Source organism: Zootoca vivipara, chromosome 12, assembly GCF_963506605.1.
Source record: "Zootoca vivipara chromosome 12, rZooViv1.1, whole genome shotgun sequence".
Lineage (NCBI taxonomy): Eukaryota > Metazoa > Chordata > Lepidosauria > Squamata > Lacertidae > Zootoca > Zootoca vivipara.
Window position 1 is genome coordinate 28,617,531 of NC_083287.1, and position 20,896 is coordinate 28,638,426.

General features: G+C 44.2%; 1 protein-coding gene across 1 annotated transcript in view; it reads left to right on the top strand.

Annotated features, from left to right (window-relative positions):
- Nucleotides 1–12,804, top strand: part of VWDE (von Willebrand factor D and EGF domains) — a 50,503-nt gene extending 37,699 nt beyond the window's left edge. The window contains exons 21-31 of the mRNA XM_035129890.2: nt 573–1,253; nt 2,379–2,474; nt 2,558–2,653; nt 5,031–5,126; nt 5,907–6,002; nt 7,002–7,097; nt 8,561–8,656; nt 8,769–8,864; nt 9,487–9,582; nt 11,581–11,684; nt 11,794–12,804. Coding sequence (XP_034985781.2) covers nt 573–1,253; nt 2,379–2,474; nt 2,558–2,653; nt 5,031–5,126; nt 5,907–6,002; nt 7,002–7,097; nt 8,561–8,656; nt 8,769–8,864; nt 9,487–9,582; nt 11,581–11,684; nt 11,794–11,814 — 1,574 coding nt within the window. The 3' untranslated portion in view covers nt 11,815–12,804. The remainder of the gene's footprint in view (nt 1–572; nt 1,254–2,378; nt 2,475–2,557; nt 2,654–5,030; nt 5,127–5,906; nt 6,003–7,001; nt 7,098–8,560; nt 8,657–8,768; nt 8,865–9,486; nt 9,583–11,580; nt 11,685–11,793) is intronic.
- The last annotated feature ends 8,092 nt before the right edge of the window (nt 12,805–20,896 follow it).

The following is a 20,896-nucleotide window of genomic DNA, read 5'->3' on the forward strand; positions in this document are numbered from 1 at the left end:
CAGAATGGCATTTGCTTTAAATAGGCATGGCTGGCTGTAATCCTGAACAGGTGCATTCCTCGCTGAAACACTTCGTTGCAGGCCCTGGTCTTCCTTTATGCCTCATTCTCATTACTCTTACTTTGCATAAGCTCTTGGCCTCACTCTTTTCTGTTTTTCTATCTATCTTGCTTAGGCTGTAGGTTCTGGAGAATGTCTTATCAAAAGAAAGATGGACAGACAAACAGGAAAGGATATGGAAAGGGTTTGTGCTGCGGCTCACTTTTTGCACAGGCTACTGATAGGTAGATGCTAAGGAGTATTAATTTCAGGTTTATGCTTTACACTCCCAGCCAACTCTCAATTATGTCTTATGCTCCCCGCCGACAACTCTGGGAGCTCTTGTTTGGGTTTAACCGTCTGTGTGTTTTTCTAGTAGACTTCTAATGCTAAATACACCACAGCAAGTACGACTGGAAAAATCCAGATAAATGTAGAAGTCTACTTTCTTTTTTTTCTGATTTAAAACTATTCTCTTTGAAATGTAAATCTTGTAATAATGCTCTTGTGTCTGTCTCCTGTTCGTTTGGCAGGTTTCCTGCAACTGTCAACTGCTGAGGTTCCAAATACCACAGACTTCCCTCTTAATCCCACAGATGTTCCCAGAAGTTTCATTCCCACAGAAGTAGCCAACAGCAGTCCGTCCGTTTCTGCAGCCAAAACAACTGTGTCTTCACATGTATTCATTTCCCAGAGCCCAGCTTTGAGAAAGCCTGTTAGTAGCGCATCCCCTGATTATGCATTAGGTGCCAGCACTGTAAACATCCATTCTGGCACCGCAAAGGAAGAGTCAGCAGCAGTAGACTCTGCATCCGACACGCCACTTAGGAATAAGAGAGTATTTCCTGAGAAGACAACGGTGGTACGAGAGCAGATCTATTCCCCCCTAGAAGCCAGCATAACATTGAGCAGCAAAGCTAACGTGACACGAATAACCAGCAAAGAATCGGGAGGAGGAAGTGGCCACAAATCCCAAAGGCCATTCGGCAAACCTAAAGACAGCACTTTGCAACCCACCTTTGAAAGGTTTGCTGTGCCACTCCAAAGGCCTGGCACAGATCGAAAATCAGGCTCTGCGTCAACTGTTTCCCTGTTCCTCACTTGTGCAGAGTCACCCTGTTTCCCTGGGGTTCCTTGTGAGCCAAGTGAAAAGGGAAGCTTCAAATGCGGTCGTTGTCCTTTTGGTTATTACGGAGATGGTGTCATTTGTAGAGGTACTGCAGCAACATATGTTTTGCTATTTTGTTGGAACATAATCCTGTTTCCAGCAGATGTTCATGCCAAACTTTTACAATGGCAGTATAGGCCTGATTTGCACATAACACTAAACTGTGGTTTATTAAAGTACAGTGGTGCCTCGCTTAACAAATGCCCTGCTTAACTAAATTTCCGCTTAACGAAATGATTTTTTGAGCAGAGGTTGCCTCGCTAGACGAATTCGTTTCATGAAAAATTCGTCTAGCGAATCGCGGCTTCCCATAGGAATGCATTGAAATTCAATCAATGCGTTCCTATGGGCAAAAAAAATTTCAAAAAATTTTCAATGCATTCCCATGGGATTCGCTAGATGAATTTTTCACTATAAGAAAAGACCCGTGGAACGAATTAAATTCGTCTAGTGAGGCACCACTGTATGGTTTAGTATGGTTTATTAACCATTGCTTAGGTTTGTGTGTAAACCCAGCCCAGCATTGGTTTACTGTAAAGCCATGTTTATGTTGTTGGCTTAGGAACCTTTGATTATATGTGAACTCAGCACCCTTTACCATGGCTTGAGCACTCCACTCCAGAGATTCACCAAACTACAAACACATGAGGCATGAGCAGCTGGAAACACACTTTGGAGGAACAAACCGTGTTTTGTTTGATCATCTGTGGAACAAAGTATGGTTACCTCATGATTTTGCTTAAACAAGCTATGGCTCAGTGTTATTTGTGAACCAAGCCATAGAGCTGAACGGTTTGCCATTTCCAAGCTGCATGGGGCATACAAAAATTTTGGGTAGTTGCTGTTCTATGTGAAACGTTGCATGCTGAGTTGTGTCATGGTGGGGAAGGAGAGGGGAGCAGGAACACTATCAACAAGGTCACAGAAATTGTACAAATGGCTCCCCAAATGTGCATTCTGTTCACTGATCATTGCGTTTCGCCATATCTGGTGGTGCCCCACATGTGACAGGGTTGCAGAACTTGAACTTCATAATTGCACAAACTGATGGAAAGTATAGAGTTCTCAAGGTCAATGCTGTTAGCTAATTTTGCATGCTAGATATTGAAAGTGAATACCACAAACCAGATGAGTTACTGATCTTATTTTCCCTGTTTTTTCTCTCTCATAGCAATATGCAGGCATAACTGTGGTGAAAACATGGAATGTGTGGCACCCAATACTTGCAGGTGTAAGCCTGGTTACTCCGGCCGCAGCTGTCAGGCTGGTGAGTGATGCCTGTTTTATGCACCCTCTGCATTTAATAATATTAAATGGTACATCTAAGAATTTAATGTTGGTTTTATACAGCTCTGTGTCGACCAGAGTGCAAAAACAATGGGAAATGCACCAAGCCTAATGTATGTGAATGCCCCCCAGGATTCAGTGGCCCCATCTGTGATGAAGGTAACACTGGGCTGTCCTTTTTAATATTAAAGGATGACCCAAAATGCATGCTGAATGTTGGTGTCAAAATTGATTCTCAGAAGTTGCAGTGTCAGCTATTTCACACCTTCCAGAAAACACCCGAAACAAACGAAAAAGTTGTATTTCGTGTTTATCCCAATGTTCCCACAACAACAGAAGCTCTAGTGCGCCACTCTTGGTCCTAAAGGTATTCCAAAGAACTGCAACTGAGAATAGCAATAATGGCACCCTGCATGAGGCAGGAAACTCTTGTTCTGTTCTAACAGTTTGCCACCATGTATCTGGTGCAAAGATTTGCTCCGATGTAACTGGCCTTAGAGTGGCTGAAATGCATGCATGAGTCACCCCCAAGCTCTTCTCAGTTCTGTTTGCATCCTATTCCATCTTCCTTAGTTCCACCCTGCATCACAGCTTTGTGTTATATTTTTGGTGTTATAAATGTCTAGGGAAGGTATAGTAGGGATATCGATGAATCTGTCATTTTTTGTTTCTCTCAGTTTCTCATTTTTTCCAAATTTAAATGCAATTCACTTTTCTGCAGCAATTTGCATTTTAAAAAGAATCCTCATGAAAGTTCATCAGCATTTTAGGGGAAATTTCACCTAATACATAATTTTTTCCCTTATGCAGTTTTTAATGTATGCATTTTGGAAGAAAATTTCCTAAGCCTAATGCATTTACTTATGTTATTTTCAATCATGTGTGCACGATTCCCCTAATACACTCGTTTCTGCGCCCATTGTTTGACTGGAAAACTGCATCACAAAATTTGGGGACACACAAATTGTGGTTCACGTATTGAATTGAAAAGCGCAAATTAGGAAGTTTCTCATTAAAAAGCAAACAAAATCAAATTTCTCCCCATGCCGCTCAAAATATACCTCCCAACTCTCCACCTTAACAATATCCATACACAGTTTTGTACATATACCTGTCCTTAAAGGTAAAGGGGACCATTAGGTCCAGTTGTGACCGACTCTGGGGTTGCGGCGCTCATCTCGCATTATTGGCTGAGGGAGCCGGCATACAGCTTCTAGGTCATGTGGCCAGCATGACTAAGCCACTTCTGGTGAACCAGAGCAGCACACGGAAACGTCGTTTACCTTCCTGCCAGAGCAGTAGCTATTTATCTACTTGCATTTTGGCGTGCTTTCGAACTGCTGGGTTGACAGGAGCTGGGACCGAGCAACGGAAGCTCACCCCATCACAGGGATTCGAACCGCCGACCTTCTGATCGGCAAGCCCTAGGCTCTGTGGTTTAAACCACAGCACCACCTGCATCCCTGTCCTTAGAGACCCTATATTTCTCTCAGTTTTAGAATCATAGTTTCCATGCCTGTTCATATGTATAAAGATGGATGTCAGTGGTGGTCATTTTATTGATGGCCGACATTTCGACATACTGTCTAAATGCACAGTATTCAGTGAAGCATATCCCTTACGGCCAAATTAATGTTTCCTTTAGAATAGATAATCTAAAAGCCAGTGCTGTTTTACTAGAAAAAGAGGTGTCGGAACTCACCATGAACGCTTCTCTTGTTCTCTTACAATGGCAATGGCGCCCACCTGAGAGGGGCCGGAACCGAGTTCAGGTGTGTTCCGGCTGAAAAAAGCCCTGCTAAAGGCCCAGCTCTACCTCCAGGTTCTTGGTGAGGGGGAGGATTAATATAGCAAGCCAGTTGTTTTAATGGTGAGAAGGAGGAGATGGAGTAAGTTATAGAAGATTGTAAAAACACATTTAAATATTGTGTTGCTTTACTGTATAAAGTCTGCTTGGATTATATAACTCACCCTGGGATTGCTTGCCTGTGAAGCGCAGGATGATAATGAAATAAATGAAATAGCCCTTGGGGTCTTAAATCTGCCATGGAGCACATTTCCTGTCATTAAGCTACTTAGACCACTGTCAAAAACAAACATAGATTGAGTTCAGCACTGACATTTACCAGTGTTGCCTCTGCTGATATCATCAGAGTGATGCCTATTTATACGCATACTTACGCTCGATCCCTGCTAAAACCAGGAGATTCTCGATATTCCAAGAAGCAGCTTCAGTTGTTTCTTTAACAAGATGATGGCAATTTCAAATTGTTCGCAAGCGAAACTGAACTGGTTTTGTTCAAAGGCAGGATGAACTGAGGTGCATTCTGGGAGTCTCCTACTTCACAAGTTGTTGTCCTGCCTTTTGACCACTAGGTGGGGACATCGACCCAACCTGATAGTTTGCCAGTAACCAATGCAAAAATAGCATTGTAGAAATCTTTTCTTTCTATTTTTACACCTTTTGTTTAAAAGTTTCAAATGTTAGCTGATTTCTGGAACTGATATCTTGACCAGCCTCCCTTTCCACCTCCAGCACATTGTGAGCCACCTTGCCAACATGGAGGGACTTGCCTGACCAGAAACCTTTGCACTTGCCCATATGGGTTTGTGGGCCCACATTGTGAAACAAGTAAGTAATGCAAAATGTGACAAACATATAAACAAAGCATCCTGGTGTAGCAAGATGCACATAGATAAGAGTGCTATACCTTTCTGATGTTCTGTGCCCCAAAAGAACCTCTTGGTGAATTTGTCAGAAGTAAATAATTAGTTTGCTTTTTTTAAATCGACCCTCCTGATTTTTCCAAAGAAACTCAAGGCAACTAATCAATAATCTAATACAAACAAACCCCCCAAATTAAACCAAATCACACAAAATACAGCATAGAAAAAAAATGAAAACAATGCCAAAATCACCACCCCAAACCCTCAAAACTAAGCCAGTGAATAAATTAATTGGAGGTCATTTGTTTGATTCCATAACCACTCTTCACCATTTAGTCCCAGAGTATGTTACAACAATATACTTTGCAATGATTACAAAAAACCAGGAAAATACACCTAAGACTCCTATTTAGCTGTTTGGATGGAATAATACATACTAGCAGCAACCTCTTTGATGTCAACCGGCCTATTCTAAGCATGGTTAAGTCCTGATTCAGCTAAATATCTTGAGGTGCAGTTCTCGTTATTTTCTCTTTGTAAACCACTTTGAGGTTGGTTTGTCTTTACAATCAATTGGTGTGTAAATTTTTATTAAATAAATATCATAGCAGAAAGACGATTACAAACAAAACCTGGGAAATTACTTGGGTGTATATAGATATGCAATAAAGATATGACAGCAACCCCTTTTCTCTCTACTAACATCTGTTAATTTTGTTTCTTAAACATTGGTTGCTTGGTTTAGTGGTTTGCAACAGGCACTGTGAAAATGGCGGGGAATGTCTCACCCCAGATGTCTGCCAGTGCAGGGTTGGCTGGAATGGACCCACATGCAGCACAGGTAAAAAAAGAATAGCCCCAAAGGCCATTTATTTGCAGTAAAACCATACACAACATGTTGCCACCAAGAAAGACAAGATCAGCTCAAAAATGCTGAAATCACGATTGGTGATAAGAAAAGTGCCAGCGTTACGCTGGTTACGGTAAGAGATTTATTCGCACCAGGGTTAAGGTAGGGATGGAGAGGGAACGGCTCACACAAGAACTTCTGTCTGGAAAGCTTCTGTAGGAACCACATGGTGGAGCTCTGCTCAGCATTCCTCTGCAGAATAACAGTCAAGGCTTCAATCCTAGTTAAGGAAGTTACGGAAGGAGAATTTGCTGCTCAGATCTCTCCACTGAAGCCACATGAGCTCTTGCCTCCTCCTCCCCTCAGCAGCCCCATGGCTTCCTATTCTAAACTGGGGTTTTTTTTGGGGGGGGGTCCCAACCTTCTAGAGAGGCTTTGTGGGGGAAGTCAGGGGTTGCTATAGCTTTGAAAATCACATACCCTCTTATGTGTGCAAGATCAGCTTTAATAATTCATGCAGTTTCTTGTAGTTCTCACTGGTTTTTTAAACACTGGGTAGGACTGTCACCTGGCCTCTTTTAAGCCACCTAACCAGGGTTTTTTCTTGATTGATTGATTGCTTGTTTGTTTGTTCTCCCCCCCCCTTTTGTTTTGTTCTCCCAGAAAAGGAGGGTGTTTTGTTGTTAATTACGGTTTCCGTGCTAGTTGTGAAAAGGCATTTCTAACTGAGCATATATTCATATAAGCCACCTATGCAAATAAGCATAGGCTATTCTTTTTTCTTTTGGCCTGGTAGAAATAGCAGCCCTACTTCCAAAGAACAGTTCAAAGCAAATTACACTTCAGTTATTTCTCCCATTACAACTTAGTTAAGTGACTTAATGAAGTATTTGCGTGCAGTGTAATGAAATTGCTACATGGCACACATGCTTAAATGTGTTTCCACTTAACCTTTAAAATGAAATACCCTTCTCTCCTTGTCTTCTCTAGCTGTGTGTGACCCAGTGTGTCTCAACGGCGGGTCCTGTATTAAACCAAACATTTGCCTTTGCCCCTATGGATTCTTCGGTGCCTATTGCCAGAATGGTAATTTTGTTGTGCTATTTTAAAAGAAATTTGTGATAATTAATGGTTCCCCACACACACACTTCTACCTTTCAAGGAAGAAACATTGATAGAATGGCTCCAAATGGATCATATAGCAGACACAAAGGGCATTGTGATGGGGTGGTTACCCCTTTGTCTTTGCAGTAGACCCCACAACTTCTGTGCCTCTACCCATTTCGGTTATGGGCACTCTGCACAATCCAGTGCTGGCAAAACATATAATTAGCACATGCAAATTTGTGTCATGAACCACTGCTCTAAAAACACTCCTGGTGGGGATAATGTAGATTATCGTGGTCCGAGCATTGGGCAAACCCAAGCACTTGGTCAGAATTTGTAGGAGCTGAAGGAGAGCGATTTGTTACAGAAGCACTGCTGGTTCCAGATGGAGGGCTTCATTGCTGTCAGGTTTCAGCCTTTCTCATTTTGACCATATTGTGATAGGGCAGCGGGGGGCGGGTCTCAACTCCAGCACCATTCATCATTTACGGCCTGCTTTATACATGACCCACTAAGGGGACACTGTCCCACCTTTGATCTTCATCAGATTGTGCTGATGAGGAATGAATAGCCCTAGGTGTGGACAGTTGATAGTCACAGGCTCAGAGCAGCAGTAGCTGTTCTAAGTAAGAAGCTGGAGAGAACTGATCAGCTCCCATTCTCAACCCTCAATGACGTGACTTTCAGATCTAACTAGATCAGGGGGTGGGGAACCTTTAAAACATTGTGGGCGGCATTCCCTTCTGAGGGTCACACGAGTAGCTTACACTAGTGGCCAAAATTGTGGAAACCTTTTGGAAAAAGTGTATTTCTGAGGTTTGATGGCTTACAGCACCACTTTTTTTGAGTAACACCATAAAATTATATATCAATGGAAAGATAAGTTAATGAAGAATGTAATCAATGAAGTTTGTTCAGTTACCTGTATTCTATCCAAAGTTATAGCCAAATGACCAGAAAAATGGAAGCACAACTTGCTTAGGTTGATATGCAGTCGCTTTCCTTCATTTGAATGTAGCCAATGCACATGAGTGTTTAGAGAGCCAGTCAGGTGTTATGAGCCATCAAACCTCAGAAATACACTTCTCCCCCCAAAAGGTTTCCACAATTCTGGCCACTAGTGTGCTTGCACTCACACACCCCTCTGTGCCCTCCATCCCGTGAAGCCAGAGGCATGATTAGAGCTCAAGGACACATTCCAGCCAGGCAAAAACAGGATGTGAAGGGGAGCCAATGAGGGGGTGTGGCCTGTGAAGAATCTGGAGGGCCAGATACAGAAGAGTTGAGGGCCGCATCCTTCCTGCACCCCTTCCTAAGGTGCCTTTTCCCTGTAGAAAAGAAAGTGGAAATAATAGGCCTCTCTGCTATGCAGCACTCGAACCACTGCCTCACTTCTCTCTCTCTCTCTCTCTCTCTCTCTCTCTCCCCCCCCCCATCTTTAGCCATCTGCAACCCTCCCTGTAAGAATGGCGGCCACTGCATGAGAAACAATGTTTGCACCTGTCCTGGCGGCTACGGTGGCCGACGGTGTGAAAAAAGTAAGACCGCTTCATTAAAAAAATGCTCTCGCATCTCAGCACGCCGACTCGGGGCGATGCCAGCAGCTCCGTCATGTGTGCTGAGCGTTTTCTCGTTGCTCTTTGGTTTCAGGTGTCTGTGACCCGGTATGCATGAACAGAGGGAGATGCGTGGGCCCAAACGTTTGTTCCTGCCCATCGGGCTGGAGAGGCAAAAGATGTAACACTCGTAGGTATTACTCTCAGCCGCTTGGAAAAGGAGCAGCCTGTTAAATTGGGCATATAAAAAAGAGCTCTCCGTCCAAGCTACAGCAATAAGTAGCATTTAATTTAGATTCACTTGTAACTGGAGGACATCTTTCCACTGCTGCTTAATGTGACCCTGAGGGTTTTCCTGTCTAAATGATGGAAGCAGGTCTTAGCTTCTGCTCCAGAATGGCACGCTCAGATTTCCTTGTTTATCTCCGTTCTTAAGCAAACAGGCTTTGAATGCTCAACTTAGTATCTCACTGGCACAGTCTTTTTGAGTTCCGGGAGACAAATTCCCATTTCTCCTCCAGAAGACATGAGGCTGTAGCTTGATTAAACTAATGTAAATGAGGTCAACATTAGGCTGCATTAATTTTATATATAAAAAGCCGGCGGATGCCATCGCCAAGAGTAGCAGACAGTTGTTAGAATTTGCCTAAGCTCTCAGAAAACTATCAAGGGTGGGAACACATCAACATGGCATGCAGATTAAGCAAAGGTATATCTTACAGTTCCCAGTACCATTTGTTCATTGTTTGCACAGATTTTGAGCCATTGAGGGTATTCACACTTCTCTTTCTATACATGCCTTTCTTGTACAGCTATATGCCTTCAGAAGTGCAGGAACGGGGGTGAATGTATTGGACCAAGTACTTGCCATTGCCCTCCAGGATGGGAAGGAGTTCAGTGTCAAACACGTGAGTCAGATGTAATGTTTGGATTACAGTAGGGGGGGGGGAACCACAGGTGGTTTTATAGGGCTTTTAATAGCTTGTTCATCCAGAGCTGCACCATATGAACTGGTCTTTATTAAAGTAACTTGAAAGAGAGTATTCCCTGCAAGATCGGGTACTCTTGCCTCACCTTCCACTCATCCCAGGGTAATCAGTCATGTTTAAAAGCAATAGGGCTTTTATGTCTGATGGTCAGAAATGTCAGCTCCATGGAATGTAGGAAACTGCCCTATACCCAGCCAGATTTTTGCCAATCTACCTCAGTATCGTATTTTTGAATTCCAACTGTGGCTTCTTCTTTGCAGCTGAGGCATGGCTTTTCAGTCACCTGCCAATGTCGTACACAACATCAGGTGACTGACAGATGGAGAGCCCTTCCACCTGTCAAAAGTGGCTCATTGGAGGGCTAGCTACTTCTGGATCTAGCCCTCTGGTCAGATCCAGTTCCCCACCCCTGTACTAGATCGTAACATTAAAAAAATAAAAATAAATCTAAAACCTGAATCTAAAAAACAAAACGAAACCCTCTTTAAATCCTTGGTGAATACGTTAACATTATATTTGAAGCTCAAACTGAAACAATATAATGAAACTTTTTTTTTTGCCAGTGCAGAGGTTGGATGGCCACCTGCCATGTATGAGATTCCTGCATTGCAGGGTGTCTTTTCCAACTCCACAATTCTATGATTTAACACCTCCCTCTTAACATTTTCACAATTAGCATTTCTATTCCAGTATTGTGCAAAGAGATCTGTTGGCACAGTAGACTCTGCATCCATTGCCCTGCTGTTTCACTGCCGGAGGTGAACGAGGGGGCATTCTTTATTCCTCCTCCTCATCCTCTTGTCATCAACTGGAGGGAATTACCGGGAACTTCTCCAGCCCAGGGCTGTTGCACGGAACCTCAGCACTTCTGCAGGTGTGTTGGGGGAAGTGAAGAGGCTTTGAGCATGGTATCTCCATGCTTTTACCCAACAAACTTCATTTCCCAACCCCCTCCAGTCCATCAGCAGAGCTCAGCTTTCTGCACAAATGCCAGGGAACATCCAGTGGCAGGTCGTTCCACATGTGCACAGCACCTCCATCTTCCCTAGCTGAACAGTGGTTCCTCCTCTTCCTGAGGCACCTCAGCCAGCTGGAGTTAAAATTCTGCCCTTACACATTAAGTTCCTATGCCGTATATTTCTTTACTAGTCTTCATTATTGGCAAAAATAAAATCCACACTACACCCTTTTGCTGTTGCTTCCACTAGCAAACAGGCTGGAATCCACATATTACCTGCCATTTTACAGGATTGCACCATCAAGCTTTCCTAAAAACAACACAGTTGTATTTGTTAGCAGTCTATTTACCCCGGTATCCCTTTTATATATTCATCAGCCCAGTACTTCTGTATTTCCCCACAGTCTCGTCAAATATGTCTAAAATTAGCATCTCCAACACTGTGTCATAAGAAGTCAATACATACATTTTTTTCACAGCCTTTGAGGAGTGTGATATCATTTTTAAAATCATGTTATAGGAGTGCAATATTCATCAAATGACTGGGTCGTTAGCAGAGCCACACACTCTTGAAAACGTTGCTTTGTTGCTGTATAGTTATGGGCCATTTGGAAACTGAGCGAGGGGTGCCTTTCTGACCTCAAACCACCAATGCTTTTTGTTGTTGTTCTGGTTTTGGTTTTTTTGTTTGATTTTTTTTGCACCACCGTATGTGTTCCCACACATCTTGCTGAGCTGTAGCATCTAAACCAGGCATAGGCAAACTTGGCCCTCCAGATGTTTTGGGACTACAACTCCCATCATCCTTAGCTAACAGGACCAGTGGTCAGGGATGATGGGAGTTGTTGTCCCAAAACATCTGGAGGGCCAAGTTTGCCCTATGCCTGATCTAAGCCCCTTGACAGACAGGTTTTGTTTTGATTGCCAGATTAAAACACATGCACACCTGTATGTTTCAGCCACGTGCAACCGGAAATGCCTATACGGAGGTACATGCATACTGCCGAACATATGTGCTTGTCGTCCTGGCTACACGGGAGTCACATGTGCAAAAAAAGTTCAGGTAATCATAGTACAAATACTCAGTGCTTTTGAAAGATGGAAGAGATTTGTTTAGGGAGACATTGAGCTGCATCCTAATTTGCCGATCTTTTTGCTGCTTATGTTTCAAGGTACAAGGACGTCACGCGTGAAGAACAAATGTCTCTGGATCACACAATGTGCTGCATGGATGCCAGCCATCTCAGGTGTGGAGAGGATCACTCAAGACAATGTTACATGAGTGGCAGAATCTGGCCCCTTCCACATGCAGAGTGCAGAGTTGTTCTTCGTACAAATGCGTTGAAGTTCTTCCCATCCCCACCAGGCTGCCTCTGTGTAGGGCACAACGCTGCTTTGCCAAGCATGCTGCAACCTTCCCAGCCAATCACATTAAGCAGAAGCCTGTTTAGGGCTCACCTCGAAGCACCCAGTGGCCTGCTTCTCCCCATGGCTGTGGTGCGCAGACTCTTTGCAGCAGAAAGATAGTGGCATCAAATGTGGGATCCAAGGGGGACTGGGCTGCTAGATACTTCCAGGTGAGGTCGGACCAGGCTTTACCTTAACCACAAATGGCTGAGTAAGTTGCAGCATGCTCAGAATAGCAGCAAATGCCCCCAATTGACTGACAATCAACAGCCATCACACTGCTACTCTGGCTGGAGTACCCCCCGAGTTTGTTACAGCAAAGAATCCGTCTCAGTATGGTTTTGAAAACCAATGAGATTAATTTTTGCAAAATAGCTAAAATATCCAAATCAGGCATAATACACCATCAATTACATGTTTGTCATGGTGCCTCAGAACTAGGTTATGGCAGGTTTAAATTTGTGTAATAAATACTTGGATAAGGCAAATAATCCATGATAGCTGGAGGGAGCAAGTTTTAGAAAAGAAACTTGTGCCTAATATTGCTTGGGATCCTGACTTGGCAATTTGTGAGGTGCCTCTGCCAGTTCAGTCGTGGAATACGACGCTACCAATATGTATGGCGTAGGTTTCAATTGTACCACTTTAAGCCATCTGTTTACTGCAACTGACTGAAAAATGAGCATTTGGAGACAATATGAATTTGAAACTCTGGAACGGTTTATACATCCCCTCATATGTACAGTAACATGCCAGCACTATAAATTTGCTCCATACTCTGTGAGCCAGGAGAATTCCATATTTGTATGCGATGGACTTTTGCTGAGGCTGAAAATTAAAGATCAACTCGCCCACATACAAAAGGACCAGCTCGACCCAGAGATGCTCAGCATGCTGTGGACTTTTGGCTACATGTTGCATGTACACAGATCCAGTGAATAGCATGTTGTTTCTAATTATTATTAGTCCATTGCCCAAAGAGCAGCAGCTGGCATTCTTGGGAAGCTGTTTCAGGGCCCTGGCAGGACCTGCTGCTTGTTGGTGGTGTCACCAGGTTGGCAAATGCCCAAGAAGAACCTGTAGTCACAGAAATGCCAGATTAGGAGAATTAGCACCCCTACGGAGATCCTTTCTGCAGCTGGTTGCACATCATAGCTGCTACTGCAGTAGACCCCATTACGCCACTTGCACTAGGGAGTCTTAACAATGACCCCTGAATGCCACTCGGAGTGCTTGCTTCAGAGAATTGGAAGTAATCACACTGCTGTCATAATTAGAATACTTATCCACAAGTAATTGGCCAATTTACAAGAAATAAAAAAAGGCTTTGAGGCTTGAAGTGCTGATGTAGGAGAGTAAAATGGTTAAAGGTTGCATGTTTATCCATTCCACGTTGTGGAAATAGAAGGGGCTAGAGGTGGGGAATCGCTTTGTGGAGAAGTCCTAGAGACCCACCTTATTTATGGAAGGACAAATAAAAAGCAGGCAAAGTTCATGTGCCACACACTACATGCTCCAACCAAAGGAGAGGAAAATGGGAGCAAGATTGGGGGAGTGTGAAAGAGAAAGAAGTGAGGGAGTTGAAATAGGAGAATGATCTTCCTGTCAGACTGAACAAAGAGAAATGAACAACTGGATTTTCACTGAAGTACATTGTCACGAATGGGCTAGGGTATTAATCTGTATTACTTTTGGGTTGTTGAGGGAAACCAGGGTCTAGATTCTTATACCCAAATGGAGATTATCACCAACTGTCTCTTTCAAGTCATGGGATTCCTTCATCCACCACAGTCCTTGAGAGGAGGCGCTGGCTTCCCACCCTTTTAAGTTGTATTTGAGTTCCCCTATTATAGTTTAAAATTGAAATCGAGCATTTAGAAAGACACTGAGTGGTTGGTGCCTTTTGGCTGAGGAAGCCCGACTATACCTGGAGAAAATGTCAAACAGTGCAGAGGTTATGGGACAGAGAACAAGAGGCAAGGAAGAGAACTTAAATAAAGCAGGGGTAGCTGATATAGTTCAATGCAGATGTTTCAGCATCATAGCTGCCCATGAGCTAAAGCAGGCATCCCCAAACTGCAGCCCTCCAGATGTTTTGGCCTACAACTCCCATGATCCCTAGCTAACAGGACCAGTGGTCACGGATTATGGGAATTGTAGTCCAAAACATCTGGAGGGCCAAACTTTGGGGATGCCTGAGCTAAAGTCTTCCAGAAGAATCAGGGCTCCTGCAGCTCAATTTGTGAGGTTGAGGCATAAGAAGAAAAACAGCTTGGAGCAGCCTTCAGCTCGTGTTCCCGAAAGCTGAACACCTTGGGACTACAAAGGGCACCCAGCTGTAGCAGCAGACATAAACCTGAATTTGGAAGTGGGATTTCACTGAAATCTAGGATGGGCATGAGTGTCATTAGATAACAAACAGGGGAAAACTGAGGAATTTCCATGGGTTGGCAGCATGAGTCACACCAGTTAAGTTTGCCATCAAAGAGTTTCAGACAGAAGTCCATCTCAACCTTCCCTGGAGATGCTTAGATTGAACAGGGCCTTGGTCCTCTTCAGCTTCCATGTTTGTCTCTGCTTCCGATTCCTCATTCCCAGATCCTGTTGGTGACACCAAAAGACTTGTGACAGGCCACACTCTCAGTTTGCCATCTGGGAAGGCAGTTTGAAAGCCTACAAAACACTTTGGTAAATCTTTCCCCAACATAATTATTTTCTGGAGAGATGAGCCGGCACTGCAGTCTCCCCCACTCCACCATTCAAGTCTGTTTTGATGCTGTGGAGTCGTCTGTTCAGTCGCCACCAAAGATGTCCTCCACAAACTCCAAACAGCTATTTATTTTCCCTCATTTATCATTACAGTGGTACCTCGGTTTATGAACACAATTGGTTCCGAAAGTCTGTTCATAAACTGAAGCGTTCATAAACTGAAGCGAACTTTCCCTTTGAAAGTAATGGAAAGTGAATTAATCCGTTCCAGATGGGTCCGCGGCGTTCGTGAACCGAAAATTCGTAAACCGAGGTGTTCATAAACCAAGGTTCCACTGTACTTCGTTTCTCCCCCTCCCAACAGCTGCACTCTTACTAAAAATGCCCTCCAACTATCACTCTCCTAGCATTCTGATCTCCTTGGCAACAGTTGCCAAGCCTGCACAGAGCTCTCACCCCAACACACACACACACACTCATTACAATTTTATGCTTCCACCAGGCTTCATGAAACATATTAAAACGGCAAGCAAGAAAAGCGAACAACACAACAAAACTGATTCCCAGTTGCTGGAAATGGCAGGAGGGGAGAGTGCTCTGTTGCTTGGGTCCAGCTTGCAAGCTACCCTTAGGAGTTTGGTTGGCCACTGTGATGATGCTGAACTAGTTGGGCCATTGGCCTGATCTAGCAGGTTCTCTTTATGTCCTTAAAACCACAGACACATCACCTGCCACATATGGAGGATAAGACTATCGATGGCTACTCGTAACATTGGCTAGATATTACCTCCAATATTTATCAGCTGCTGGAAAACATGAGTGGGAAGGTAGACTACTGTATGTTCATAGAATCACAGAGTTGGAAGGGACCCTTGGGATCATCTAATCCATCTCCCTGCAATGCAGGAATATGCAGCTGTCCTTTGTGGGGATCAAACCTGCAACCTTGGCATTATCAGTACCACGCTCTAACCAATGGGGCTATCCAAATTGAGCTCATGTCCTGCTTTCCTTGTGAGCTTCTCATAGGTGTCTGGTTGGCCACACATAGGACGAGACAGAATGATAGACTATAGTTCTTGATTCAGCCATCTAAGTCAAGCTCATGATGAGTCTTTGGGGGGCATGTCATGCTCAGCATCTCCCTTCTGCCTTGTGGAAGATTTGTTATGGTATTGAGAGATTATGAAACTCAAACGTGGGCTCTCTGGAGTCCCATGGGCAAACAAGTGATGGAAATTGCCTTGGGTTGCATAAGAGAAGCACCTGTTGTGCTAGGGAATGTGGAAACACAGAATTCCACTTTAAAGACAGCGAGAAGGATAGATGTAATTTATTTCCAGCTCTGGTTTGTTCCATAACATTTGTGATGGCTTTAACATTCGGTGAAATGTTCCTCTCTGATGGGAGCGATGGCAGTTACCTTGAAGAATGCAGTTTGTCTGTTGATGAAATGGTGGGGAAGGACATGATTGATGATGTAAGGACTATTTGGTATCTTCTTTCTTCAAAAGGGATGCTGCTGCTGCTGCTTTCCCCTGAAGCTTTAAATCAAAGAGCATACCTTCATCATATCCAATTAGCCAGACTCTCTGTTCCCTCCCAGCAATTCCCTTAGGCCAATTCCTGGGCAGCTCCTTAACTGAAGCAGTGACTCTAGCCTTCAGGGCATTGAGACTCTCAATTAGAGACTGCAGGCTGAACCTTTCCTCTTCTTCCTGAACTTTGTGCCTGGGAATGACTTTGCCATTTCTGCAGTACTACCAGAGATTTTATTCACCTTTTTTTGTAGCTTTTGTGATTCCAGGCTCTGGGAGATAATGCTAGTCCAACCTTGGCATTTATCTTTTGAAAAGGCTTCTGGAGCTATTTCAGCCCAGGACAGAGTGGGGAGAAGGTGTGAAATTGACATTGCAGTGCTGTTGACATGATGGGATGTAGCTCAGTGGTGGAACATAAGGTTCTAATATCTCCAGGTATAAATCTGAGATTGTCCTTTCTGAAATCACGGAGAGCCACTGCCAGCCATTGTCATGACAGTACTGAGCTAGGTAGACCAATGGCAGCTTCACAAGTTTCTAATTTGCTGTCATGAGGGATGGAGGAGTAAGGGAGCTTTATTCGTTACAGAAGCTGGAATTTAACACAGCTACATAAAGACTCTGCATCCTGGGTTCTTCTTTCCATGGTGAAGACACAATTCAACCTTTCTTCCAAACAGGAGGAGGCACCATCCTGGAGAAAAAAGACTGACTGCTGGTCATCTTGGAGATTTATTATTATTAAAACCATCTAACTTTGTTGAAGTCTTGTGTGCATCTTGAAGGCAGCATTTAGAGTGCACAATAAGACTTTGAGGCAGAAATTAGGCCTAAGCAAGGGTGGCTATGGAAGCTGCTTTGCCCAAGCCAGAACCACCTGACCTACACCTGTCACATGGAACAGGTAAATGTGTGGCTGCAAAGGAATAATTGGGACTGCACTCCTGATTGCTCCAAAGAAAGGCTCAGTTGGTAAGGCTCAAGGATGTGGACAAGGTGCTTGGATCAGTCAGGGCTTGCGCTCTAGATCCTTGCCCCTATTGGCTGATAAAAACAGCAGGGAGGGAACAGCTGGCTGGACCAGGGAGATGGTCAATGCCTCTTTACAAGAGGGGGTGGACCCTGCCTGTTTGAAGGAGGCAGCGGTAAAGCCACTCCTTAAGAAACCTTCCCTGGATTTGGAAAATCTAACTAACTACTGGCCACAGGGCCGGCTCTAGGGGTAGTCTGGGTGGTGCGGGGCGCAGTGCGGAAACCATTCTGTGCGCTGTGCCCGCCCACCAGCTGCGGCAAGAAACGGAGCGGGGGGCGCTGGAGCGATCTCCGCACCACGGCGCCAGGGCACCCGACGTGCTTGAGACAGCCCTGACTGGCCAGTTGCTAATCTCCCTTTCCTGAGCAAGTTTCTAGAGTGAGTGGTCACAGACCAGATCCAGGCACTTTTGGAAGAAACTGATTTTCTGGATCCATTTCATTCGGGGTTTAGGTCCAGTTTTGGCACAGAAACTGCTTTGGATGCCCTGTATGACTTCTCGAGAGAGAGACAAGGGAAACACATCCCTGTTACTTCTCCTCGACTTCTCAGAGGCTTTCAATACCATCAACCATGGTATCCTTCTGGAGCGACTGTCTGAACTACGGGTGGTGGCACCGCTTTGTGGTGGTTCCAGTCCTACTTGGATGGTCATTCCCAGAGGGTGTTGCTTGGGGAGTGCTTCATTGTGGGGTTCCGCAGGGCTCAGTCCTATCCCCACATTGTTTAATATCTACATGAAACCGCTGGGTGGGGTTATCCGGAGGTTCGGAGTACATTATCAGCAGTATGCTGATAACACTCAGCTCTAGTTCTCCTTTACATCGGCAGGTGATGCAGTGGAAGTGCTGGACCAGTTTATTGCCTTGGTAATGGACTGGATGAGAGCCAACAAACTTGAAACTCAATCCAGATAAGACTGAGACACTGTTAGTGGGTGGTTCCCTAGACCAGATGGGTGGGAGATCGCCTGCTTGATGGGGTTACACTTCCTCTGAAGGAGGTTCGTAGCTTGGGGGTACTCCTGGATCCTTTGCTGTCGCTCAAGGCTCAGGTGGCCTCTGTGGCCCAGAATGCCTTCCATCAGCTTTGGCTGGTGGCTCAGCTATGCCCCTATCTGGACAGGGATAGCTTAACTACTGTTGTCTATGTTCTGCTAACCTCAAGGCTAGATTACTGCAATGTGTTATATTCAGGGCTGCCTCTGAAGATTGTTTGGAAACTTCAGCTATTGCAGAATTCAGCGGCCAGGTTGCTCACTGGTTTGAACATATCACGCTAATCCTGGTCTGACTGCACTGACTACCAATTAGTTTCCAGGCCCAATTCAAAGTGCTGGTTTTGACCTATAAAGCTCAGGACCGCAATACCTCAAGGACCGCTGCTTTCCATATGAAGTTACCCGGACCCTGAGATCATCTTCTGAGGTCCTTATTTGTGTGCTTCCTCCTCAAGAAGTCTGGAGGGTGGCATTGTAGCCTTATCAGCTACTAAGGGTCCTTTAAGTTGCACCCAGGCAGGACAGAGATAGTCAATAATGACACCGGGGGTTGAATTCAGAGAAAGAATTTAATTTCTTATTAATAAGAGACTCAAGGTGATCAGCTCACGACAAGAGTAAAGAAACACAAATTGCAAAGCTTCTTATACACTTCTTGGGCTCCTTTCCCCCTCCTCTGTAAATGTGCTCACGCAAGGGGGTCACAAGTACATATAAGGAATATCCATGTCCGGTCCTGTGCATAAACACATGCTGACTCATGCTACCCCAGTAGCTACTCACTCAGCCTTGAGTGGGGGCTTGAATTCCTATCTATCTTGCCTGCTTTTTGCGTCAGACTGCTGGTATAGACCTTGAGCATCTCCTGATGCAGATTGCAGACCTTGTGCTCTCTGGCAAGGCCATCCTGTCTAGCTGTCGAATGTTTTCATTACATTTTGACACAGTGGCACTGAAATGCACAGAGGCAAAGGAAAGCACTTCAAGAGCATTTTAGGGATATGGGGGGCTAAGCCATATACAATCAGAATTATACTATAGGATCAGATTTAGCTCAATAACACAATTGGCAAACCTCTCCCTTCAGCATCATGAGAACAGACCTTCTCTGCAGTGGCTCCCCGTCTGTGGAATGCTCTCCCCAGAGAAGTTCACCTGGTGCCTTCATTATACATCTTTAGGCACCTTCATTATACATATTTTAAACTGGGCCTTTGGTTGATTTGATTGACACTCTAGGCCCTTTTAAAATGTGGGGTTGTTTTAGGGGGGAGGGTTATTGGGTTGTTTTTTATTTTGTTTATGTATTTTGTGGTTTTATATTTTGATTTTATTCTATGAACCTCTGGGTATGGGGTTGTATATTATTATTATTATTATTATTGGAAAGGAAGGCTTATATTCAGCAGCTTTTAAATTGGGTGGCAACTGCTGGTCTTGCTGGGGTTGACTACTTCTGAGTTGAGTCAGTCTGTAACACAAGTGGGATTTGCAGTTGGCACCAATTATCTGCTTCACACTGAGCACAAGATTCAGATGAAGTCAGAGCCTGACCCCATCCTCACTTAGAGGAAGCAATATGCCAGAGGTGAAGACCTCCATCTGGCCACCTAAAAGAAAAGGGATTTACAGCACATCCAAAAAACAACACCAGCCCTTTAATCCATTTACAACATTGTAAACCATGTACATTACAATTCTAAAAGTTTAAGATCAATAGAGAGTGTTTGTTATCAAACATGTTACAATGCTGAAAACGCCCCCCTCCCCTGATAAATGGTTTAAAGTGTTACTTCATAAAAATATGTCTGATTTTCCAGACACATTTCTAGGCACAATTGGTTTGCATGACTTGCATCTGTAACTTTCTTTTATCATTTCATTGTAGTAACTTGACATAGTCTTCCTACAGAGGTGACTTTAGCCTGGAAATCTCACTAGAGCAAGTTTGACACTCTATGAGCGCCACTGCGGAAGGCTGGAGGCTATGTTGCTATCATCGGAATATAAAGACATGACAAATGTGCAAGCCTAAGGGATGTCTGAAACAAAAGACTTCAATTCCAAGTTAAGCTACAAAAGTGTGGAGTCATTTTGAATTTCTCCTCGTCTATTAAAATTGAGTCACATGAGCCTCTGCCTTCAGATTGCAACTCAAAAGGTGTAAGGATTCAAATCATGAGTGCTAACACTTGGGCCTGGCACTACATTACCTTAGCAGTATTGATCCACACCGCTGTACATACGAGCCCTGCTCAATCAGATCAAAGTTCCTAACAAAAACATTAGCATAAAAAACAAGAACATAAGGCCATATAGTCTTATCATCCTGTTCTCACAACGGCCAACCAGATAGATGCCTGCTAGTGCACTCTCCACACATGTGATTCCCAGCAACTGGTAGTTCAAGACATAGAGGCATTCCTTGTTTTGCACAAGGGATACGTTCTGGACCCTCATGTGCATCGATGGAGCACATGTAAGCCCACCCCACTCCTTTCCGTGACATCTTTATGACATTCTGGGGTAACATCTGGGTTCGGTGCTCTGTGCACATGCGCAATAACGCATCATTTGGATGTGCA